General features: G+C 45.7%; 1 protein-coding gene across 3 annotated transcripts in view; it reads right to left on the minus strand.

Annotated features, from left to right (window-relative positions):
* LOC134029264 (roundabout homolog 2-like) overlaps window positions 1-25,747 on the minus strand; it is a 28,487-nt gene extending 2,740 nt beyond the window's left edge. The window contains exons 1-22 of one of the 3 annotated variants that reach the window (XM_062473332.1): window positions 25,232-25,747; window positions 19,604-19,930; window positions 12,830-12,987; window positions 12,400-12,520; window positions 12,129-12,267; window positions 11,675-11,802; window positions 9,706-9,830; window positions 8,511-8,682; window positions 8,194-8,399; window positions 6,765-6,846; window positions 6,405-6,573; window positions 5,390-5,556; window positions 5,166-5,287; window positions 4,645-4,861; window positions 4,373-4,491; window positions 3,681-3,858; window positions 3,263-3,481; window positions 2,416-2,458; window positions 2,174-2,313; window positions 1,678-1,965; window positions 1,354-1,486; window positions 82-446 (exon numbers count right to left, since the gene is read on the minus strand). In XM_062473332.1, coding sequence (XP_062329316.1) covers window positions 82-446; window positions 1,354-1,486; window positions 1,678-1,965; window positions 2,174-2,313; window positions 2,416-2,458; window positions 3,263-3,481; window positions 3,681-3,858; window positions 4,373-4,491; window positions 4,645-4,861; window positions 5,166-5,287; window positions 5,390-5,556; window positions 6,405-6,573; window positions 6,765-6,846; window positions 8,194-8,399; window positions 8,511-8,682; window positions 9,706-9,830; window positions 11,675-11,802; window positions 12,129-12,267; window positions 12,400-12,520; window positions 12,830-12,987; window positions 19,604-19,930; window positions 25,232-25,289 — 3,676 coding nt within the window. In that variant the 5' untranslated portion in view covers window positions 25,290-25,747. Of the gene's footprint in view, window positions 1-81; window positions 447-1,353; window positions 1,487-1,677; window positions 1,969-2,161; window positions 2,314-2,415; window positions 2,459-3,262; window positions 3,482-3,680; window positions 3,859-4,372; window positions 4,492-4,644; window positions 4,862-5,165; window positions 5,288-5,389; window positions 5,557-6,404; window positions 6,574-6,764; window positions 6,847-8,193; window positions 8,400-8,510; window positions 8,683-9,705; window positions 9,831-11,674; window positions 11,803-12,128; window positions 12,268-12,399; window positions 12,521-12,829; window positions 12,988-19,603; window positions 19,931-25,231 lie in introns of all 3 variants that reach the window. The other 2 variants (XM_062473331.1, XM_062473330.1) reach the window with 2 other exon arrangements.
* Between the last annotated feature and the right edge of the window lie 239 nt (window positions 25,748-25,986).

Genomic DNA, 25,986 nt, shown 5'->3' on the forward strand with positions numbered 1-25,986 from the left:
TTTGGAAGTGAAGCCAAACAATGACTCTGTTTTGGTTTTAAGACACAATGTTCAGATGCACAAAACGAAAGCACAACAAACCTCTGCCACTGCTCTCTGAAGCAATGCCATGCCCTTGGAAAGCATCAGCCCATTGGTTGGTGTGGTGAGGCAGAACGCCTTCATGAGCCTCCTTATTGGCAAACAAGTTTGGGTTGGACTGGGTCACCTGGGAGGCTGACCTATAGCGTGCCAGCAGATCAAAGTGCTGCAGCCTCATGTCGGCATGGGGGCATGTCTCTTCTTGAGGTGAGGGAGGGGGGAGTGTGGCTGTGGACTGCAGGCTGTAGGGAGGGGTTTGGCTCAGTTCCTCCCCTCCAGAAGCCAGGCTGGCGAGCTCCTCCCTGGAACTTTCCATCAGGTACGTCCTGGCTGGCAGGGGGGGGCACCAGTCCTCCTCGTCAGAGCTAGAGCACAGCCAGGGAGCACAGTCACAACGTTAGACACTACTATGGGACTGGAGGATCCAGTTTAGATACCAGGGTATATGTCTGCCAGTGTTATAAAAGACAAAGGAGAGTAGTGGGAGTGGAATAAAACCTGAGATCTAAAGAATAATTACTTGGGCAACATTTCAACATCAGAACGAGTCTTTGAGACAAGTAAACACCCACATCTGGAGGTTGAAGAATAGTTCAGTTAACAAAACGCAGAGTTGGATGTAAGAAAGGACTGTAGAAGGAAAGGGTTATAGTAGATAAGACAGACCAGGGGTGCTTTATGTTGTCAGGACTAGAAGTGAGCGTCGGGTGGATTTAATGGAGGACATGTCATTGAAAACAGAGAAAGCTAATTCAGGCTGTCAGACGATGGCTAATGTCATTACCAAAGACACAGCCCAGTCAGAGCAGCTCACCCCCCCCCCCCAGTTATGTCTACAATTTAATCTGTCAGAACCAGTTAGAGGGGATGCCAGCCTCTGCGCTGCCCTCGCCCCACAGCCGCAAGACTGGTTTAACTCCCAGCTGCCATAATAAACTTCTTTACAGTTTACTCAAGAGCACTGGTTTGGTCCCTGGCGTCATTAACTTTCTGTCATGTGGTTCAGGTCCATCACCTGGTAAACAGAGCGGAAACAGTGAACCTAAACGCACCCCACTTAGGGAGGATGTCTGAGAGGACGAAAAAATGACACAGCAGGAACAGGACAGTGAGGTTCGGAGATAAAGGGGCTTTAAGTAGCATCTTCAGCACTCTTAGATCTCTGAGCGGTTAGTTCACTCAGCTGTAGTTAACAGGCTGTCCCATGGTAGGCTGTCTGTTTGTGTAAGTGTGTGTGTGTGGGAGGTGGTGGGGGGGTTGGGTCTGCATTACCTTGGCCTCCTCTCATCCATGTCTCTCTTGGTATGACTCATCTCCTTACTGGCAGGCAGTGGAAGAGACAGCACATCTTCCCAGTTGAGAGGCTTGGATGGAGGCCCAATAGATCTCTGCTGAACCAGTCTGGCTGTAGAGACACACCGTAACAAACACGCACCATCAGAACCAAGCTGAAGACAAATATAAGCAGTCAACATTTCTATAAAATATATTCATATAATAATATACTCTAAATATATACCAGAAATAGAGCAAAGGAACATAGTTATTACATTCAACCATTTCAACCTGAACAAGTGTCCATTATCATGCCGTTACCATTGCTTGTCCTTGGGTACTGGAGCTTGGCGTAGTCGGATCCAGAGTGTCCAGAGTGGAGGGTCCACTGGTCCAGGTCCTGCTCCAGACTCAGGCCTGTGTTGGCCAGGACGGGGCTGCTGGTGTAAGGGTCTGGCCCCTGGGTGTAGGGCATGCTGGAGTAGGTGTCATAGTAGGGCAGACACTGCAGGTTCTCGTCCACTGTGGTGTTGATGGTGCTGTAGATGGGGCTGTCGTTGGGTGCTGAGTTGAACTTCTCTGATTGGTTCAAGTAATTGGATATTCCAACTGCTGGACAAGTTGTATATATAATACACTATTACACAATTATTTATAACAGAATAAAAAATGTCTAATATAATACAGGCCGTAATTAAGGGAGGGCAGCCACAGCAGTCAAATAAAAACAACCAGGTTATCTAATCTTAAGAGCGTTTCTCTCATTGTGGCCACTTATAAGTAAGCTTTAGGATGCGTCACTTACTGTAAGTCTTACCATTGTAGTATCTGTCTGTGGAGTCCAGCTTTCCAGAGCAGCAGTTGACTGTGTCTTTGTTGTTGGGTGTTAAGGTGGGAGCAGGCCACGAGTCAGCCAGCCAGGGGTAATTCCCCATGTTGGAGCCCAGCATCCCAGGCCTAAGCAGGGAGGGAGACCATCAGAATCAAAAACAGGTCAGACCTTCTGGGGTGTTGGAATTATTGTAATACTTGTTGGCCAGGTGACATTTGGGTTTTTACCTTCCATTTATCAAACCAGATCCTTCACCATGAGAAAATCCCACTGCAATAACATTACTGTGTTAAAATCAGGGTTGACACAGTGGTGGCTTTCATCCCAGGACTGTTTTGTAAAGAAATGAAGATACAGTATAGGCTACCCTCAAGGCCACAAAACAGTGCATCTCACTTGAGGTTTAAGTATGCAAATTCAAATTGTCCCTTCATTAAGGCCATGCTGTCGACCTACATTTTGCTAACTAAAAGGCGTACGCTCAAAATAAGACTGGGACATTACACACTAAGACCAGGAATTTGAATTCCATATAAAAAAACTAAAGCAACTATAATCTTAAATACACTGTCTGAGGAAATAATTTAAGAACATGTTGAAAGTGGTTGTAAGATAATGTGCAGTACTGGATGAGGTTGGTGCATAATACAGGAGATATGAAATATTCAAAAACTAGGCTGTCTAGCACTGTTAACATACCAGACTTGTTATCAAGACAATGTTGTAAGAAGTAGAAATAGACTATGTTTAGCAGTGTTTAAATTCATTGGCGTTCAGTGTGTGAGACGTCCCCTACCTGTGAAATATATTTTTGTTTCTTGCTTTTTTTCCACAGGTAAACCCTTGCACTTTTGAGGTTCATGTTGTTTAATTGTAACTTGTTTAACTACATGCTGTTATGGTTCTTCCCTTTGATCTATTTGGTTTTCACAATGTATGCTTCATGTTTTGGCTACCCGCAATATTTGGGGCTATCTCGTTGTTATGATCAGTGACCTATGCACTTTTGTAAAGCTCTCTCTTGGAAGTCGCTTTGGATAAAAACATCTGCTAAATGCATAAATGTAAATGTACCTGCGGGTGTGTAAGCGAAGGAGGTGGTGTAGTGTCCTAGCTGCTTCCTCCTTCGATGACGACAGTACAGCCAACCACTGAAGCCCATGAGCACCAGCCACGACGCCACGCCCAGCCCCGCGATGAAGGCCGGCTGACTGACAACGCCCGTGATCTGCTCTGATAGGCTGGGGCTGCCGTCCTTCGGCGAGGGGCCTGAAGGGCCGTCCAATGACGGGTCTGCATGAGAGCCGGGAGAAATTCAGATAATGACACAATGAATGGACTGACATTCTGAGGTGTGTAAAGGAAACTGGTAGCAGACTGTGTTCATAATTCATCACAACTACTATATCAGATCTCTACCCCTTTCTCCCAACATGCTTTCCATGGAAGCCGGAAAAGGTGCACGGTGGTGTTGGTATGGAGTGTGACTCACTGAGAAGCAGATGGACAGGCGGGCTGTGTGTTCCCACCCCCAGGATCGTGACGGCCGCCACCACCACACTGTACTGGACGTCAGGCAACAGCCCGGTCAGCAGGATGGAAAGTACTGCTCCGTCCACTGTCCGGTTGATCTGGCTCTCCATCTCCCCTTCTCTGTTCAGACACCACACCTGACAGCATACAGCATCGGGGGGGGGGGGGGGGGGGGGATCAGGTGACTCGTACAAGGCAGACAGCAATCAGGACCAAGGGTTCTTCACACAGAGAATCAGGAGTCTTGGTTATTGAAGCTGGGGAGCTGGGTTGTTTTTCAGTTGTGGGAAGATAATCAGAGCTCAGAACAGAGAGAGGCAGGACTTGATTCTCACGGAACACATGGAACCAGCACTCAGTGTTCCATTCTCCCAGCTGACAGATGACTGCGAGGCAGTGTTCCCCTCATTACAATTCCAAAGGATGAGTTTTCTTTTGTATCAGACAAAAATGTCTAGGCTGACAACAGATGAGACTTGGTGAGTAATTACCAATGGCCGATTAAAATTGGCATGTATTCAGATGGTCCTCAGTGTTGACACAGTATCTTTGGCAACAAGAGTCACAGAGTTTGAAACCATCCCACAGACTAATTCTGCTGTTATCTATCTTCTTAAGTAAACAGGAGGAGTAACTAAATAACCGTCTCACCTTGTACTCCAGGACTGTACCACTCTGATGGTTGTGGGGGGGAGGCTCCCAGGATACACTGATGCTGGAGCTGTTTGTGAGCTGAACCACTGACACAGCTTGTGGAGGTTCACTCGGAACTGAAAACGTTTACAGTATTAACATAAATATTTCAAATATTTAATGCAAATATGTATGTAAGTATGTCTAAAAGTATACATCCGACATTTCCTACACTTACTTAAACATGTCATATTTTATTCATAATATTCATTCATTTTTTATTAACTTACCCTCTTCAGGCATATGCAGCAGTACCATAGGACTATCCAGTCCCTGCAGCTCATTGAAGAAGGGGCGGATCTTGACCTCATACTCTGTGTCTATGCGGAGATCTGATAGGACGGCGCTGAGCTCGGGTGTGGCTTCCACATCCTGGACCAACCAGGCGCTGCCAATGGTACGGTACAATATCCTGTATCCTTGGACAAACTGAGATAGACGGCCCACCTGAGGGACCACAAAGTGCTGTGGATATCTGTACGTACTGAGCTTTCCGGTATTTCCTGCATTCATGTGTTGGTTCCTTTTGGAACATAATGCAGAACATAATGCAGTACATTTAAGTAATGCAGATGTTGTTTTATTTTTTGTATACTAAGATGAGGTTACTTTGAGATGTGGCTAGTAAATACAGACGGTTCCTTGAGTCTGACCACCAAAACAATTTCCTGCTGTACTTTCTTCATGCGCAATTTGGAAGTTGCTTTGGACAAAAGCGTCTGCTAAACGAATACAAATGTTCACTACTCACAGTCCAGGAGATCCTGGCGCTGGTGGGGGACAGTACGATGGGTTTTTGCAGGTGGACGGACACCTCACCCAGTTCCCTCTGCACCTGTCTGTGGTCCATGCCCTGCTCCGTGGGGCTCCCATCTGAAACAACAGAGACAAGCGCACTCACACCAGCCCACCATCTCAGCACTAGGGGACATCTGTCACCTGACTACATGGGTTAGTCCTGTCGTCCATCCTCACCCTGCGTCCTGACAGGCTCAGAGATGGGGCTTGGGTCACTCAGTCCATAGGAGTTGACTGCTCGGACGATGAACAGGTAGACTGTGTTGGGGTACAGGCTGGTGACGGTGTGCTTCTCTTGCTTCACGTGGTCGGCCACCGTCTGCCAAACACTTCCGACCGATTGGCTAAAAGATACAGCAAAACAATCACTGCTTTTGTGCCATTCGCGCAGCCCTGAAATGTGATATCATAATAAGGAACAATACCTAAAGGACGATGTTATCGAGAAGATCACAGTACCAGTGTTAGTCACAGAGCTCACACACAAAGAACCGGAACTCTCCAGAACTTTTCAACTGGAAATGTCAGTAAGAACGATGAATGACAACTAACCCTTATCTGTTCCCATCCAGTCCCCGAGTGGCGTCGCCCTCTACTCCATACCCTCATCTTTCTATCCCCCTCTCCACCTCCAGGCCTGGTGTAGGAATAATAGGACTCCCTCCCATCCAGTTCTATTTAAAGGCTCCTCTGAAGACAACGGTGGAGGAAGCTAACAGCCACCCTTGGGAACGCGCTCTCTAAAACAGCGCTGTCAGTCTGTGTGCCAATCAGGCGCCTGCTTCCCCAGCGTCTGGTTGACTGTGTGTCTGCCTCAGGCCTCTGGCCTCCATCTGCCTCTGTAATGAGAACTCTCAGAGCGCCCGCTGCCCCCAGCACCTCAGGTCAATGCTGACTAGGCCAGCACCACTGGAGCAATTGTTCTCCACCTCCATAACTGGTCCTCTGCAGAATCATGCCGCACTGAATCGTCCGGTTTCATCTTGCGTCATTTCAAAGTTTCCCATCTCTCAAGTGTTTATGAATTTGCAGTGTAATATATCAAGCTCAGTTGACATCCCTTGACAGTTGAACACAGGACAGTCATCCAAACACAGTTTACGCAGTCAGACAGGTCAGACCGGCCCATAGAGGCAAACCCTGAGAGAGAGAGATGCTAGACTTCTGGCATCTACTCAAAGCCCTTTTGTACCTGAAGGCCTCGATGATGTAGGAGGTGACGGCATCTCCGCCCTCGTGGGGGTTGGACTGCCAGGTGAGGGTGACGGTGTTCTCAGTCACCTCCGTCACCACAGGTTTCTGGGGAGGTCCTGGTAACTGGATAGACTCAGATGCCCGAGAGACCGAAGGACCTCCATTATCTGTGAGACAGGAGAGGGAGGGGGGGGGGGGGGTTATTGTACACCATACAATAACATTTGAAATCGTTTTCCCGATAGGATATGCTATTCTAATCTGTGTATGTCATAACCTGCAAAGGGAATTCAGATTCACATACAGAGATTGCTACTAGACACTAGACTGTGTCTTGTAGTGTGTGTGTGTGCCGTACCTCTGATCGTCAGTGTCCCTCTCCAGCTTGATTCTCCAGCAGCACTGGACACCACACACGCGTAGGTCCCCGAGTCCGTATCCTAGCAACGCAGAGGGGAACGTCAGCTCCCTTTCATGACAAGGTTCAAGACTCACAAGGCGTACTTCCTGTTCCAGCCAACCCAGACAGAGTCCCTGATAATCTCTCCTCTATAACCCATCACTTACTCCCTCATTTACAGCTTTGCTGCAATCCTCATGTTCAGTCTCAGCAGTTTAGCGTTTGCCGAGTTTCAAGCGTTATCGAAAATGCCGCTTTGTGATTGAACAGTGATCCCTCCACAGCAGCAGTGAGACTGCTGAGAACAGCCTCGATCAGCTTCATATATCTCTTTACCCTTGAGGCTGTGTAGCACGCTCCACCCGTCTTCCATTTACCCTGGGTACATGCCCAAATGCCTCACTGCCACTAATGGTGTTACTAACAGTGCACTGGCAGCGTGCCAGCCTGCTGTAAACAAGCAAGAGATCAGACAGAGTGCTGACCTCTGGTTGATAAGACTGGCTACATGTGGGCATATGAACTTCCTGTGCTGGTCTGAGCAGCTCTGAAATATTAAAGATGGTAGGGGGCATGAGCAGGCTAAATATTTTTAGACCCATCTTCCATCTCTCCCTCCGCCTTTACCCCTCCGTTTCTCCCTCTCTCTTTTGCTCAATTCTCTCACCCTCCTTCTTCTCCCTCCCTTCCTTCCTTCCTCACTCTCTCTCTCCCTCTTCATCCTCTCTCTCCATTCTTCCTTTTTCTCTACCTGTCTTTCTGTGGATGCCACGCTAATGCATCTCTTCTGTTCCATCGAGTGCAGTGGCATGGCAGATTTTCCCGCATCAGCGAAGCACTGGACCTCGCCTAAATGCTGAGGACAACTTCTAAGCATGACACAGTGTGTGTGTGTGTGTGTGTGTGTGAAAGAGGCATCCAGTGCTGAGCCTGAGATTTAATTAAAAGCTGTGAGATTGTTAATCATCCATATAGCCACAGTCAATTAAACCAAACGAAGCTCCTCGCTCTGCTCTCTCCATGCTCGCTGCAGGTGAGTCGGCAACACAGGGGGGGGGTGGGGGGGGTAACTGCTCTTTCATCAGGGCAGTATGCATTTGCATTTGCATTTACAAACAAACCCCTTCATTAACAATACAATTACACAGGGCCTGGGCACATAATTGCGCTGGAGGGATCGGTTTTGAATACCGATTTCACCTTGATTTTAATAGGGCAAAGACACTTAAAATGGAAAATAAATCACCCCCTGGGAGAAGGTTTTGTAGTTGTGTGAAGGACCTCAGGCATTGCGGCGCGCCCACATATCCTCACACAAGAACAAAGAGGTCATACATCTGAGACATTTTCATACCTGTACACACACACGCACACACACGTTACACACCTTTAGCTTAGTGATCTGCAATGTGCCGTTCTCCATCACTGTCACACGGGGGTCATCTCCTATAATCCTCTGCCCGTCCTTTTCCCACGAAACCCTGAGCGAGGACCCACCTATCACATTACACTGCAGTTGTGCAACTGACCCCAGAGACAAAGTCTGATTGGTTGGGCCTTGACGGATAATAGGTGGAAGCCGCCCTGAAGGACCTATGGGTGAAAGGATAGAATGCGCAGAGCTCTGTTAATGACTGTTGTCTTGTTGTTTACAATAACACCTTATCCACTGAACTCCTGCCTCTACCCTCCCCGCAAACTCACCCCCCTCCACCTCCAGCAAGGCCTTTGTCAGCACACTTCCAGCCACACTGATGGCCTGGCAGATGTAGCGTCCTGAGTCCTCTGTATGGACATCAGTGATGGTCAGTTCCCCACTCATCGACACAGAGTAGCGGCCAGACTGGGAGGGCGGCTGTCCGGGGAACAGTAACATCTTCACACAAACACAAACAGACACGTAAATGAGAAACAAACACAAATCAGACAAACGCCACTCGTTCAAAGCGATGAATCAGACGGTCGTCACTGTGTTCATTAGCTGCTTCGTCAGTCTGACACAGAACAAGAACAGAAAGTAGTGTTGACTTTATATGGGTTGTTTGGGGTGTTTTGAAAGTTTGAAGTTATCCCTGGCAGTTTAAAAGAGGGATAGGACAGTGGACGGGGGGAAGGGAGGGACAAATATCCATCCATTTCATTCTTATAAGAAGCTTAGAGTGAGTGAGTGGAGGCCAGGGTTATAAGGACACAAGATAATCCCAAAAACTACTGCTGAATGCATCACAAACAGGCGACCAGCAACCCATCGAACCCACAGTCCCAAGTCCACGACCTGCTACCTAACTTTACCTTAACTTACCAAGCTGAGGACTTCTAGCTCAGCTTCCAAAAGATTCTCTAACGATATCTTAAGAGCAAGAGAGCAGTAAAAAAAAGAAGCAATATTTATAGTTAAATAAAGCAGGTGTTAAACATTGTGCTTCTGTGCCTCTACCCTGGGGAAGGCAGCTCCTCTCACACCTGATGTAGTCCCCTCCCCCTCCCACATTCCTTCTCCCACCCATTCTCACCCACTCCCTCGATGTTCAACTCTGTCTACCGACAACAGCAATGTTTTCGCCAACGCATACCCATAATGCCTTGCAACACGTATCTGTCTTTGCATCTCTCAGCCAAATGCAAACACGCTTCCCCCTCATTTGCTCAGCGAGCGCGTCTTTGTGGGTGCAGGCAATCAAGAGAAAAATGGAGGGAAAAAAAAGGCGCTAAACGCAACAAATGTGGCTGCTAATCAAAATAATAGGCTGTTAAGTTTGAAAAAGCCAATCCCATAGCTCACTCGCTGTCAAAATATTTGCCAGAAATTCGAATACAGTTTATTATATTGTGCTTAAACACATAGTATTGTCTGACAGCGATTCTCATCGCCTCATTATTTATAATTGATCGTTCTGACCTGGCTTCCCTCTTTCTGCCAGAAGATGGCTGGCAGAGGGTTCCCTGTAGTCCCACAGTGGAAGGTTACGCTGCGACCCTGAGCTGCAATCTGGTCCCGGGGCCGGATGGCGATCTGTGGTGGTACTAGAACCGAGAATAGAGCTTCAAATTTTATGTATCTTATTTTCTTTCTGTCCCCTGTAAAAAAATCAATACTTGCTCATGAATACTGCATTATATGAATCAAACACTGAGCAATGACACTTTGTGAATGTTGTTTGAATGCTGTCAGCTTTAGCTTTCTGGTCAGTTTATCTGTATGTTGTCTCAGCTCAAATGGTCCAGCCTCTTTTCACATTGCAGTGGGTGACATAGATTCATAGCCGCTAAAGTCAGGCAGCAAACCATGCCTTTCCAAAGGGATGTTATTGTAATTATATTTCCTGGGTTATTTTAGAGTCAAATTAGATTTGTGATGATGACCAGTCAGATTTGTGGGGTGGGCACATCTTACCTGGCCAGGCCTACAGATAGATACTGACCAGACGACTACTGCATCAGCATGAGCGGTCTGATTACTGTTGACTCTATCCCTGGCAAGGCTGCCTCCTTGATGTCTCTCATGCACATGCACACACAGCACAAACACAAACACAGAACTTAAGGAAACTGAGTCATTTGTGTCGTGTCTTCAAGTTCCCACTCCCAGTGAGAGAACGCAGCATCTTCCCACACTAGAGACAGAGCACACACACAAACGCACACTCACACACACACACACACACACACACACTGGTGCACAATTACACCAGCCAGGGAGGCGAATGAAAATCAAAGGGGTATGAGCAGAACACGAATGTTTTCTTAACATCGATCGGTTTTAGGTTAACTTAATACAATGTCCTCACCTAATCTGTATTTAGAATAGCACCTAACCGATTAAAATGCATACAAGCACGTACAAGAAAGATTTTTATCAGTTAAACAATCGTAAAATTAAAAAAAAGAACTGTGATTCACGCGCAAACAGAAGAAGTGTCACATGGATGTTTGATAAAGTCGAAACATAGTTTGATCTTTACACACTGGTTGTAATGAAAGGAAAGACACCAGATGTGTGTGTGTGATAGCAGGCTTTAATCTAGTGTCAGAGGCTTACTTGGAAGCACAGCCACGGAGAGACAAGACTCAACCACTAATGGCACCAGTCCACTGAGCATCCGACCATGATAGCTCTAAAAGCATGCCACAATCCTAATTGCATCCACATGAACCTTGAATAAATCGACTGAAATGAACGTAGGTTTAATTTAGCGCGCCTGTTAGTGAAAAAGGAGAAATTGATGAGAAGGATCTCTAGAAGGAGACAAAACGGAGAGAAAGTTTGGTGAAACGAGACGGGTTGATTTAGACGGAAATGTCAACACAAACAAGGAAACACAACACACACACATACACACAAGCACATTCTGCACAAACACCGCCATGTCTGCTTCCTGTTGTGACTGCTCTCTGGCAGTGTGTTGAAGCACACCATCTCAAACAGCTGTCTAATGGAGTAATCCATCTGGTTTAGCATAAGCTCACTTCAGCAGCATAGAGGAGAGCCACACACACACACACACACAGATATCACGCATATACACACTGACATCCCGCACACAGTGATGTCATACGCACAGTGATATCATACATACTCATACACAGTATCTCACACAGACACAGTGATATCACACACACAGTGATATCATGCACACACAATGACATTGCGCACACACAATGTTGACACGCACACACACACACACATTCTTATGTAACACACACGGACAGACACATCCTTCACGACTACTACTGAACCCGTCCGTGAACATGTTGGTGTTACCTGTGTGAACCGTGGCATCAGAGGAAAGAGATGAGAGACTGGGCAGGAGTATGTGTGTTGACATTTAAGCTATTTTTTTGATAGTACGTGTGTGTGGGTCTCTTACCATGCACCTGCAGGATGGCCGAGGCCTCGGTCTTGCCCACGCTGTTCTCAGACATGCAGGTGTAGGTGCCCTCATCCTCCTCTCTCACGCGGACCACATGCAGGCTGTTGTCGCTACGGATCTCAAATCTGACAGTCGGGAGGAATAACAGTCTGTCATTCAAAACCATAGCCGTCATAACGGTCATATTGTTTTATGCACGGTAATATATTAATTCTTTATTCGTTTACATTTAGTTGGGAAAAGGCATGCATTAATGAATAATGACTCTTTCTAGGTCACGTATGTAATCCTATACAATATTCATCTCTGTCAATCTGCCTGCATCTCAGATACCACTGTCTCACACAGTCTGTGTGAGTGTGCGAGGCTGTGCTGTCAATCCTTTACCATTGACATTCAATCAGGGAGTTTTGACGTCTGTATGGTCAGCTTATGTGTCGGTCAAACTCACCTCCCTCGGGGTAGTTCTCCCTCCTCTCTGCGCCATCTCACTGTCGGGGCGGGGTCTCCATGCACCTCACACAGGAAGTCTACGCTCTCGTCTTCCATCACAACCTGGTTCACGGGCCTACGCAGCAGCACAGGACGTTCTGCCAAGACAGGAGCGCAGTCACGCCACGAAACAGGTCATGTGATCATCCACGCACGCACACGCCGTCGTCAACGACGACACCCAAAACGACAACAAAAACACAGGAACCGTGGGGTGATTTTAAACCTACCGTACACCACAAGCTCTGCGGGATCGCTGTCTCTCTCGCCTACCATGTTGGTGCCGACACACACATACATGCCAGCGTCACTCTTCCTGGTGTGGGAGATCATCAGCTTGCCCCCACGCATCTGAGACGACACACAGGGACACGTCAGTTCAGCAGCACTCCAGAGGAAGGGCTTCCATCATAGTTAGCGCAGATCTGCATCATGCGTCACTGGTGACACTCCACTGATCTGACATCGTTTGGACCTGAGCCGCAGCGAACTGGAACTGTTGTCAGTTGGAGCTCGAGTGAGTTCCTAATATAGCTTGAACATTTGCTCCTGACTGTCGGTTTTTGCTTTGATGTGCATGCTTAAACCCCCGAGAACATTTGAACTCAGAGGGACGTGAATGGGGTTGGATAAGCTAGCATCTACAGATCCCAGACTCACGGAGACACGCTCGTCCTTGGTGCCGAGGCGGACATTGTTCCTCTTCCAGGAGACGCTGGGCTCAGGGTGTCCGCGCGGGGGGACGCACTCCAGCACGGCGGGCTCCCCGGCCGCCACAACCACGTCACTGGGGGCCTGCCTGAAGTCATCCCTCAGGACTGGGGGAAGGACGGGGAGGCAAGGGGCACGAGGAGAGTGTAAGACATGGAATAGTAAGACTAATGTTCCGTCAAGTCTATCCTATTCTGGGTTCATCTAGTCCCAAGACAACACCATAGTGTGTGGGGAGGCTGCCACTAGCATCTTTTGCACTCTGTTCACTCATTCCTGGAATGACTGAAATGTGAGTCCTTGAAAAGGTTCAATGAAAGCGAGCTGATTGGGTGGTGTTGTGCTCTGGCCATTGCATGCCTGTTCAAGCTGCTGGCTGAGTACAGTAGCTCAGCGTTTTGATGTTGCCTGGGCCCGCGTCCTAGTCTGTCGAATCTGCTGCAATGAATAATACACATCTCTCAGTCCAACACGGAGTAAACAAATCAAAACCCATTCATTATTTAACCTGGGAGAGGCAAAAGAACGGCTTGGCACATTAATGCGATGCTGTGTCTGTAATGCCTAAGAACAAGCTACTGCACAGTACCGCACATATCAGCAACATGAACTTGACAGAGAAACAGGACCGCATAAAAGTGATGTGACTTTCTGTTTGTTGTCCTTACAGTTTGTCTGGCTGACATGTTGACTTCAGCGTCAACTTCTCTGAGAGAAGAGGACAGGCTGAGAGGGAGGACCATAAGATGACCCTTATGGAGCTTTTGTTTTGTACTGACTGACAGAAGAAACATATTGGATGAACTCTGACCTCAAGCTGGTCTTTTGAGACCTCTTGAGAAACACACACACACACACTTTGGACAATGGGATCAATATTTCTTTTTTATCTTTATGAATATTTCAAGCTCATTTCATTTCAGAGAAAACAAGCAATAAAGACCATCTGCTTGCCGGGTCAGTTTACCCATCTGCTAACTGGACGTGTCTTGTCGACGACCCCTGCCAGCAGTCAATCTAATCAATTAACAAAGAATATGTTGTGAATTAACCTAGAGCAATGCCCACCATCGTGTAATATCTTATAACATCTCTTTTCCTCACACAGTACACTGAGGCCTGTCAAGCACCTAAGTCCTGTCCTTAACACATCATTAATATTCAGAGCCTGGCGCCTGCCTGCTATCTCTTTAGACCGGCTTTATCTCGCCATCCATGTGATTATCCATCTAGAACTCAAGAGAGACTTGCACACTTCTGAGTGCTGCAATTATCCTGGGTAAACGACTATGAATATTCCCGTCTCAGAGAAGCAGACAAATGGTGCTGGGACTTCTTCCTGAGCCGGCTCACATCATCCTCAGTGATGGACGTCGTCATCTGTCGATCAGTCTGCTCAGTCTCCCTCCTCCCTCCAGCTACCCCCCCCCCTCCAATATGAGTCAATCTGTCACACACTCTCTGTCCACCCACTTCCTGAAGTCGGGCTTCTTCAAATGCATCTGTATTCTATCCTTTTAATGCATCATACTGACACACGTTTTATCCCCCAGTTGAGAATTTCCGTATCTTGTCATTGAGGTGACATTCTAAACTTTAACAAAAGAGAAGTTTATAAACGTCAACATATCGAGAAGAGAAGCCTCTGTCTGAGAAATGTAACCCAGCTCCTCATATATATTCAGAAAGGGTTATCTGTTTTGGAAAGCGAAGGCTCATTCTGAAAACACGGCTCCTCATCTATATTCAAAAAGGGTTTTCATTATTTTTGATATCGTGACATCTCCAGCCCAGATTTCAATATACAGAATCCAACTGTATGCTGACGGCTGCGATGTGCAGAGAAAGTCAGTGCAGCTCCCCTGGTTGATAGCCTTATCACCACACTCTGGAGCTGGGAACGCTTTTGTTCTGGTTGGGGGAAGTTTAAGGATGCAGCTTAGACGTACGTGCTGGCTGTACATATGTACAAAAAAAGGTTTACACCCAAACCGACCCCTAACCCCCCTGTAACATAAAAAGACCCCATCACAATAAAAAAAAAAGCCCTTTTGGCTGCTTTGCAGGGACATGGATGAGCTATAATCTGTCAAGGCACACTCCCCTCCCAACAGTCTGTTCAGAGAATAACCCAGACCGTATCCACTTTGCTGTCTGTTTCAAAGGCTTCTCACAGCTAAGGGGGTAATTGAAAGCGTTGTATTATTTTTAGTGCGTCTGGTGCAGAGACGAGAGCACAGAGACCCTGTTACTCAGCCATGTCGACTGAAGTGAAGTCATGGGCATAGAGTTAATCCCAAAACCTCATAGAGGAACATACACACACACACACACCCACACACCCCTCTGCCAGGAAACCATGCCTGCGCAAGGGCGTGCAGACACACACACCCACACACACACCAAGAACATCACACCCCAGTCCCAAGACTGATTTATCTTAGATACACAGAGGCCCCAAAAGAGGGCCAAAGGAGGGCAGGATCAGTCACCAGGGAGAAAGTTGCCTTCTGATCTCCCTCCCCCAAAACTGCTCAGTGAACAAGGCCAAGTGCAACTCTTTGAAGCTGGACTCAAGTTAATTTGATCCCTCCTCAACCAGGATCTTAAGCCTACTATACAAAAAGTATTTTTCATACTGTTTATTTAAGTGTTTTGTGGTGAATTCTCAATGGAGTATAAAATTAGATTTTTTGGGGGGGATCCCCATTAGCTGAGAACATCTTAAAAACAAGTATAACTCACCATTTTCTTCGCAAACATATTACTGAACTTATTCTTATGCATATTCATATACAATTGCAAAAGCAGAGTGTATAACATACAAAGCTAAATATTCCTATACATAGATTGCACAACGGGTGGCATTAGGTGTTGCTTAACAGTTTTTTAAAAGCTTGCTTTATGGTATGCTTCAACCACCTCAGCTGGAAGTGAGTTCCATGCAACCATGGCTCATTACAATACTGGGAATTGCTTTGTGCTCTGGATTTAATAACAGTTAAGACTTCTGGTGGCATGTCTGGTGGGGTAAGTATGTGTGTTTGAGCTGAATGTGACTAGACAAATAATTAGGAATTCAGTACATGTTTCTAGCGAAAATTTGTAATGCTGCCAGCCTTGCATGTTGTTTACATTAGACCTTATTGTGCATCGAAGGGCAAGACAAGCTGCTTTGCAAGCTGCGGTTTTACTAGATCCTTCTTTGTAGCACCTGACCATATCCATCAACAATAGTCTAGATGTGATAAAACTAAATGGCAGGACTTCTTTAGTGTTAGAAGAGCAAAACACCTCTTTATTACTGATATTTTCCTCCCCATCTTTACAACAACAGAATGCCTTGTCCACCACAAGTTACAATCCAAAATAAAACCAAGAAGTTGTTTCCTCTACTTGATCAACAGCTTCGTTGTTCAGCATCAGATTCAGCCCACGTCTAGAGCTCAAGGAGTTGTTTGTCCCAAATACAATTCTTCAGCAACACTGATCTATCATATGTTTAAGACTTGTTTGTTGCTAGTAATGTATTTAATCACTGTCTGCAACTCTTTGTTGAGGGTGGCGGTGATGTGGAGTCCACATATATTCTCAGTCTGATGCACTCCTGAAGTAGTGACCTAAGCCCAGCTTCACTGGCATGTGATTCAGAATGGGATTCAGAATGGGATTGGTGAGTCATCCGCAGCACGTAAACACGAGCATGTCCCACCTAAGGTGCACTGAAGCGGTGAGCAGGCCACCACCAGTCTGACCCTCTCTCCACAGGCACAACATCGCATGTTCATATTTGTCCTGCATGCTGTTAGTGTAGCTAGATTAGCTTAAAACTTCTTTGCAATCCAAAGAAGGTGGGGCATGATTGTGTTTCTGGCCAGCTCCATCTATTTTCATAACTATATTTTTTCATGGATATACAGATTAAAAGATTAAATCTCCACAGAATATTCATCACTGCCTTTTTAAGTGATATTTATCGCTCTATATATAGCCCTTAGCAGGAGTACAGCTTTAGCAGAGTGGAGAGGCCATCTGTTGCAGTTTTTAGTGCTCATAGGGAGAGTGTGACAGTAGTCACAACAATTGTGTGCATTGTGTGGCTTTTGTCAGTGTGCTGGGAAAGGAGCCCAAGGGTTCGGGATGCAAGCAGGTTTTCATGGATAAGTGATGTTGGACAATAGAGTGGAACTAGAGTTCACAAGGGCACACCATGAGCTTATACTGCAGTTACTGTCGGAGACTGGTGTTACAGGCAAGCGATGGGGCCCTGTGTGTGACCGGGCGATGCAGGAGAATTGAACACATGGTGGAAGAGAGCCTGTTGAGACAGAGAAGTGATCTTTAAGTGAGCCGCTGGCTGGTCAGCCATTGTTCTTTTGTTCCTGAGTGCAGTAGGAGTAAACCCATTAGAGAGGTGGTCTAATCCTATCCCCTCGCTCCTGTGGTGACAGCTAATAGAGGCTTCGGCTGCACTAGGAGGGATTGCTTTAATCCAGCCATTGTCTGGCTGTGTTTACGGAGGTTAAAGAGGGACTCCTCTGTCTTCAGCCTGCAGACCACGGACAAGTACATCAACTCATCCTTAAATCTTCCCCTCAAATCGTACCGTGTTCGACCTCAGCTCTGATGTGCTCAGCAATCAACTCAGCGGCATCGAATAAATTATTCACTACCTGGCGAGTTGGAACGTCTGTGTCTAGAGAGGCGGATGTTCCTCAGGTCTGTTTTCAGAGAGCAGAAGACTGTTAGCGGAGGCCAAGAAACGAACACAAGCCCAAAACATCAGTCCTTCGTAATCCTCCATCAGCAGAGAGAAAGAGAGACATCTGGCTCTAAAGCCTTTTAAGTTTTATTTTTTATTTGTCCTAGTTTATTCTAATCCAGCTCAGAGCATGTGGCTGTTTTCTCTCTGAGACAGACATTCACATTCACGGCTTTGAAATAGATACTGCTTTTTCTATTACATAAAAGTCAACTGCCAGAACGGAACACACTTTCTGGAATAAATGAATGGATTCATAGAAAATATATATCATTATATTGGCTCCACACAGCAGCTGAGCAAGTCAATTGGTGAATTGCAGCACTCATGACAACAACAGAATCTCACAATAGGAAAACGTACTTAGAGGTGGAAGAAATCAACAATGACTACACTGAATTCTAAGTTGCGGGCCTCAAAGCAAATAAAAAGCATTTGAGCGTGAAATACATGTCAGTTCAGATACAAGTGTGCAGTGTGGGGGCTCATTGTGTGGAAGGAAGTCTATGTATCTGAATTTCAAAGCCCTAGAGAATTTGTGGCCAACCACCATACTGGTAAAGAGTCATGTGTCAGAGGTCAGCTCTAGACATGGATGTATTTCTACTCCTTGGGTCTGAGCCAAGTTGGAGCTGGTGTGTGGAAGTCAAAGTTTCTCATCAACAAAGAAGTCCTTTGTGAACAACACATCATCTCAAGGGAATAGTAACATAACAATGTTCTTATCTAACTAATGCAAAACAAACAGAGACATGGTACATCATCATAATTTATTAGCTGAACAACGAAGAGACTGCTTTACTTAACGACAGCTAGAATCTCTTTATTAATTTGGCTTAATTAGGCCAAGTGTGAGGGCCTGAGTGACTAGGTTGACATAATTGGTTATAGAACTAAACTAATTCAGCATCATTCATCAAAGCTCATAAAGGGAGGAGGAGATTTCAAAGCATTTCTTTCATCCACCTGTTGTTCTTCACACTTCCCTTTAATAAAACACAGCACCGCCATCTGTACAAGACCACCAACTCAGACCGACCTGACCCCCTACACCTCTCCCCTACTCCTGCCAGTCTAATTGGGTCACTAATCACCCAACAGTCTGCAGATTCCAAGGAGGGGAGGGGGGGGGGGGGCGAGCGGTTAAGAGCTAAGTCCACCACCATACTGTGTTAGCATATGCCCAGGCTATCCAGAAGCAGTGAGATTAAGACTCATCGCTGATGTTAGTCATATAGAGTCTGGGTGAGTCATTCCATTTCTGGTAGAACCGTATCATCTTCAGCAACACAGATCAGAACTAAATCACTGAAAATTGATCAATATAAATATATATATTACTACGGTACGGCTTTATATCTTCTGTGGCGGAAATGTTTGCTCTAGCTACAAGCGTTTATGATTCTCAAATATGAGAGTGGAGGCGGAGAGGCCAGCCCTATTTCTGAACATGGACTTGAGATGAGGTCATCCAGCCATGAGGCACTTACAGAGACCGTGGGTGAAGAGTCTTCACTCTACTGGAAGATAAGACGCAGTCAAATTGCTGTTTTGTGTTTTTAACGAGATGACTGTAAGGCGGCTAATCTGTTACGCTCCTTGCCCTAATCAACACGCTCGCTAATCCATTTTCTAATGCCAGAAAGAGCCGCCCTTCAGCTGAGGGTCATGCCACACTGGCACCAATTAGGAGACAGTGGCACGTGGGCGGCTTTGAGGGCCACAGCACTATGCACGCCTCTGCAACCACACCTCCGCAGAGATGAAAGCCCTCGTTCAGACACGCAAGCATGTCCTCACCTGATCCTCCTGTCTGACACTTCACGATACTCTAGCAGAGCTTGCCTACAACTCGAAGCTAAATACTGAAAAACAAGACACGCAGACATACATGCGCACAAACCCACACACGGAGCAAACCAAAAATCCAATAGGAGGACGAGTCAAAGACAGGGCCTTACTGGCAACTTCCAGCGAAGAGTTACGACTGACGGCTTCTCCCAGGTAGTTGCGAGCCACACAGGTGTACACGCCCTCGTCCGGTTTGCTGCGTCGTCCGTGGACGATGCGCAGGAAGAAGAGGGAGCCGCTGGGCAGCAGCATGCGGTGAGAGCGGGGGTCGTCTTTGTCCGTCTCCACGCGCTCCCCGTCCTTGTACCACTCCACCGTGGGGGTGGGCCGCCCCTCCGCCTTGCAGTTGAGGGTGGCCGGCTCCCCCTTGGACACGATCAGGTCGGAGGGATGCTCCACGATGCGGGGCGGAGAGTCTTCAAAACGAGCTCGAGACCCTGGTAGGTGGAGATAAAGATTGACAGGGTTACCTGCGGCACATGATACCTTGTAAGGGAAAGCTTAAAGAAAGATCAATATAAATCAATGTTTATTTACATTTTGGTAAGGTTATACATAATAATGTCACTCTCAACTTGGCTTCCACCATAATAACTAAAAGCAGCATGAATATGTATGCCACCCGTTGTGAAGAAGAAGGGATGTGTTTTTTTCTGTTCTTTTTTCCCCCAAAGAGGGTTACCAGCACAGGGGTTTGAACTAAATATTTGAAATGGTAATGGTCAATCTCACTGTCAGTCAGGACTCCTGTACTATGGAAACATAGCTAGTGGGGAGCTTAATGAGATTTAGAAGGGGAGATAGAGAGAGCGAGATCTAACTTGAAAGAATGAGAGAGACAGGAAAATAGAGAATTTCCCATATGTTTCTCTCTTGGGATCCATTACTGTTCCTCTCTGCGCTGCAGGGGAAGAGGACTACTACTCCCAACTACAGGCTCCAGCAAGGCTTTTAGAGCTGCTGTGCATCTACTGTAACAATATGAAGTCTAAGGTTGGAATATGAATCATTGAAATACAAAATAAATAAAGAAACATCTACGAATTCCATTAAACTGATGGATAGCCGACCTAAAAGCAGTGTCTATCCAATGGTCCCATGCCACCCTGTACTGTACAGTAACAGTAGTCCTCCCCCCTCCCTTCCGTATCTGGATAATCTCTGACAGTATGACAATCTTCCATCACCAGAATCGTATGCCGGGAGCAGAATTCTGCAACCTACTGACATACTGTGCGTGTTGCTACATTATACTTACATCTGAGGCGTCTGGATTAATCAGAGCTTTTAGCAGTAAGCAGATTTATAAACTCATTTGATCCACATCAGGCCATGCCCAACACAGGCATGAACCTGAGGTAAACATCCAAACAGCAATCCCAGAACTAAGACCTGCAGGTCACCCACCAGGAAGCTAAAGCTAATGCAGGATGTGGATGAGTGCTCGTGGTATCAGATGCCGAGGAGCCTGCAATGGGCAATACCTCTCTATCTCTTTCCCTTTCTGGAAGTGGTGATTTATATAAAACTGCATGCTCACCACAACAAACCAAGTGAAGCAAATATTGCTCATTTCATACTCATTTTAAACTATTCCCCTCTTAACTGTCAGCTCCCTGCTGATACCAGGGGTCATGTTTGCTGTTTTCACTCTCTCAAAGCCTACCCAATTCCAGCTGGAGGTTTTTATGACCTGTGTATAATTCACAGCTTGGTTTGTGATTTGAATATCTGACTGGGTTCCTCCACAGGGATTTACATACAACACTAGGGAAGAGGCTCTATGTCCCATATTGCCGTTATTGTAACTTAGAATAACGATAGTCTTCGCAGAGGAGGCAACAGGCCATGCGTCCATGTGTTTTATAATGTTGTTGGAAGCAAGAAGTCTTCCACACTGAAAAGGCACCTTTATCTGTCAGTGTGACAAACATCAACACACTCCCGTGGCAGCTGTGTAATCAGAGTAGACTCTATGGCACCTTGGGCATTCTCCCCTGATGAGGCTCTGAAGAATAATCACAGCCGTGTTCAATTCATGACAGGAAGATTGGCGTGCAGTGAGTAGAAGCCCCTTTCAAAGACAGAAACATAGCCCCTTCATATTTGTGACAAAGAGAAAAACATATCAGAGACAAAACCAGAAGCCACCTAAAAAGCTTTGCTCACCCTCAACACCCATGGCCCAATTTACTCTAGACAGCCTCTAATGGAATCCTCTGAGAGTTGAATGTTCATGGGGAATTATTGTGGTGTGTAACTTTATTTGCTCTGAAAAATATGATTCTAGGTCATTGAAATCAACGTGCAAAATTAATTGAATTCAAATGAGGAAAAAGAGAGAGTGGGAGAGGCATATTCATGGTCCCACACTTCCACATGAATGGATGAACTACACAAACACAGCCACATCTTAACCACTTTCACAAAATGATCTGTCAAGATGCATTCAGAACTGTTATGTAACGTTCATTAAGTCTTAATTTTGCACAAACTTCTAAGTAAGAAAAATGTGTGACAAAGAAAACTCCATCACTATCCAATGTCTGTAAGCATAAGGAGAGCTTGACCGTAAGATTGAATTGTAGGTAACCTTGAGGATCCTTCCAGATGAGAGGGGCCCTGTGAATGACATGGCTTCACAAAATGTGATAAAGGATTTCTCCATGAGAGAAGGTTGAGCAGGGAGAGAATCTGGTGATGGCTATCATCTCTCTAGCTAATGGAAAAACTGCTCCCGTGTTATGGTCATAACCCATTTAGTCATAGGCCCACTGTCCATGTTGGTGTCAGGAATACAACTGACTTTCAAAACCACACTTATATTTCCATTTAGTCATTTAGCAGACACTCTTATCCAGAGCGACTTACAGTAAGTACAGGGACATTCCCCCCGAGGCAAGTAGGGTGAAGTGCCTTGCCCAAGGACACAACGTCATTTGACACGGCCGGGAATCGAACTGGCAACCTTCAGATTACTAGCCTGATTCCCTAACCGCTCAGCCACCTGACTCCCACACATTAACATTATATGAACATTTTCCTCCACATAAGGCCTGCTCAAATATCACCATACAACATGATTATGTGAAATAACTGTGCGCCCATCCATTATGTATGCAAAGATGACAGCACTAGAAAAAAACATCTCACATTCGCTGACAACTTGAAAGAAAGCTATTTACTCGTGGAAATAATGAAATAACCCACACCGTGCAAGTGTAGTCGCACACAAAAGCATACACTCTGACAGAACATCTATCGAATTGTCTTAAACTGCATCAACAGACTCCCACACACATGTTGGCTCGTAGCTTCTGATACATTTCTGCCTTATTTAATACACATCGTTAGCAGTGATTGACCCATAGGGAAGATCAAGTGATATCTTTAAGGACCCGGTTGATTCAGTCTATATTTGGCCTATGGCTTCAAGCTGTAGCATTACATAATAGGAGTCCTTTCATTAATTAATATTGTTGTGGCGAAAATTCCGACAATATAAAAAAAAAAAAAAATCTATTAACCCTCGTGCTGCCTTCGGGTCACATGACCCAAAGGTTCATAACGAACCATCATTGTGTTTACCCAATTTTACCCAATACAAAACCAAATAAAAATACTTTTCTTTTAACCTTCGCAATGTGGGGGGTCTGAGACAGCCCGACGGTTAAAAGAAAATGCTTCACTTTGTTTTTGTATGCGGTAAAGTTGTCGCAATACGACGGTGGGTCACAATGACTGATGGGTCAGAACGACCCGAGGAGAACACAAGGGTTAAGCACGCGTCAGTCCCTTCCTCCTCAGGGGCATGAGTGTTCTCCTGTCATTCTAATATGGTGTGAATTAAAGTCAGGGAGATTCCTGCTTCTCTTCCAACGCTGTTGTTGTCCATGTACAGAGTGGCCCTTGAGGAACAGTTGGTTGAGAAACAGAAGTCCCCCCCCCCCCCAGGCTGTGGTATCTAAATATCTTCCTGGGCATGCAGCCGTGGGGAGACATGGGAAGACAGCAGAGTGTACCTGTTGAAAACAGCCAGACCCTGGTTGACACACCAGAGGTAAATGGGACAGCACTCTCAGCTGACAGAGGCTTGTCTCTGGGGCAGGTTACCATCCACAGAGATTTTTTTCGTGCCTTTTCTTTTTTTTTTGTTCCACCATCTACATAACGAGGTGACGTCCACCCTTGGCTGGTGGAAGTCCTAAGGCCGAGGAGCGGGTACTTCTGGAGTGCTGTCAACTCAGGACGAATTTGCATTTGCGCTAATCTCATGCGCTCTTTCTGAAAAGGACTCGCAGCCTTTGTTTTTGGCAACTGTCCTGGCCCCATGTCTAATCTCAATGATGGCATCCCTGCATCAGAAGTAGGACATCATTCAGTGTATATGACTCAGACCTGGTATGGACTGTAAACAGGCTGTGCTGTTGTTTCATCATCCACAGGCCATTTCATTAAGTTGAGCTCTGAGAGGCTTTACTGAACCCAGAGCCACGCTTTCACTTAGTAACTAGGGGGAGGAGACACCGAACACACACACATCTATGCAGGCTTCTTTTCCATTATTGGTTTTGTTGAAAGATTGTTTAGATCACTAGTGTATGACAACAAACACAGTAAGGGCTCTGAATTCTGCTGAAGTGCATAGAAAGTTCCACAATTTGTCATCACTAATTGTGCAGCAACTAGTTAGGTAATTTGGACCTGTCTATCAGAAAAAGAGTTCATGCGAGCCTCGTTATTTGCAGAGACATCACATAGACAGCATCCAATATGTTGAGGGAAGACAGCAAGCCCTGGCAATTTTGTCTATCTTAAAACCCGAGGCATGCAATTCTGCCTTTCGACTAGTTCAATCGAATGCAATTTGTGGCCCGACCTTCTTTTCTATGCAATCAAACGGGGGTTTAAGACAACACAGACAATCTACTCCCAAACAAGCTTGAAAACAACTTGGAAGGCATTGACTTATCGATGGAAGCAGTTCAGCTTCTAAGACTGAATAGGCAGGGCAAACTTAGTTTTAGATCAATCCTGCTTTCAAGATTAGACAGCATTGGTCTGTACTGAACTGTACATTACAACACAAGGACTATTTCTCCTTATTTGAATACTGAGAGAATGATCATTTACAAAAAAACACTTGGACAAATATAGTACAGATGTTGGACATCGACCAACGTGTCCAAAATGTAATGCTTTGGAAGCTGTCTTGAGGGGATTTGTGACTAACCATTAATATAGCATATTGTAAACTGGGTAACAAAACATAGATAACAGGAGTATTCAAATCAATCAAGACGTTCATAAATCTGGTCAATACATCTGGAGAAACGCGTAAGACATTTCAGGATGTGTGAATCATATCACGCAATGCACTTCACTACACACACCATATGGCACCAGTGTAAGCATGTGTGCCTGTGTGCGTATGTATATATGTGCCTGTGCGTGCCAGCGTGTGTGTGTGACCAATAGAGCCTATATTTATTTGGGGGTTTGGGGTTGAGGGGTTCAATGCAACTCTGAAACACAATACTATATTACAGAGACGATAAATGATTCCCAAACGATTTTTCCCCAAAAGAAAATTAACAAATGTGTATCACTTCCATGCAGTCCCAAGTAAAAACAAAAAAAAAGCTAAAACATTTACACATAATCACACAATTAATGCATTAAGCCGTGGTAAACAGTAGGCTGCAGTCAAGGTTTTTATCAGAGATTCAGTGTTTTACCTTGGGAGATACAGACGATTGCAAGCACCAACAGCATAACACAGTTTTGTGTCCTCATCTTCGCTGACAGGTCCAAGTACACTTGTTTATAAATATAGCCTATATATTGTGTTGCACAGGGTATCCAAATGTGTAAATAGAGTAAGCTATTACAATTTAAAGCTTTTGTTTAGCTGTAGTCTTTGAATATATCAAAATCGTTCCGCTGAACTTTATAAACTCTCCCGGACCGCATGATAATAGCCTCGAATAATCTAAAAGCGACATAGCTTCATCGTCACTTTGTCCGTAATGTGCGGCCGCAAAAACATGTTTACAATCGTTCAACGAAACTCCAAATATTTACTCAAAAAGTCATTGACAAAACCAGGAAAAACAACGTCTAAATCAAACAATGATACAACGCAATGCCGATAAAGTCAAGTTACTTTCCAGCTCCCGTGGCGCTGTGCGACTCAATGACAGACCACCAATTCACGACTGTCAATCGATGCACATGCTTAGCTACATAGCGTATACTACAAAACCCAAGGCAGACTTAGAATCTATTCTTAAAGAGACAGAGGCAGCATCTGCTCGAGCTCGACCTTTTTGCTCTGTCGCTCGACCCTCTAAACCCTCTTGCGATCATCAGCTGCTGTGATGTTGTGACGGCCGATCAGGCTTAACACAAACAAGTTATTATATTATTATAAGGTCTTTGTAAATACAGGTGTCAGTTGCATTACACATGGCCGGTTGCAACATCATTGCAA

Source organism: Osmerus eperlanus, chromosome 11, assembly GCF_963692335.1.
Source record: "Osmerus eperlanus chromosome 11, fOsmEpe2.1, whole genome shotgun sequence".
Taxonomy (NCBI): domain Eukaryota; kingdom Metazoa; phylum Chordata; class Actinopteri; order Osmeriformes; family Osmeridae; genus Osmerus; species Osmerus eperlanus.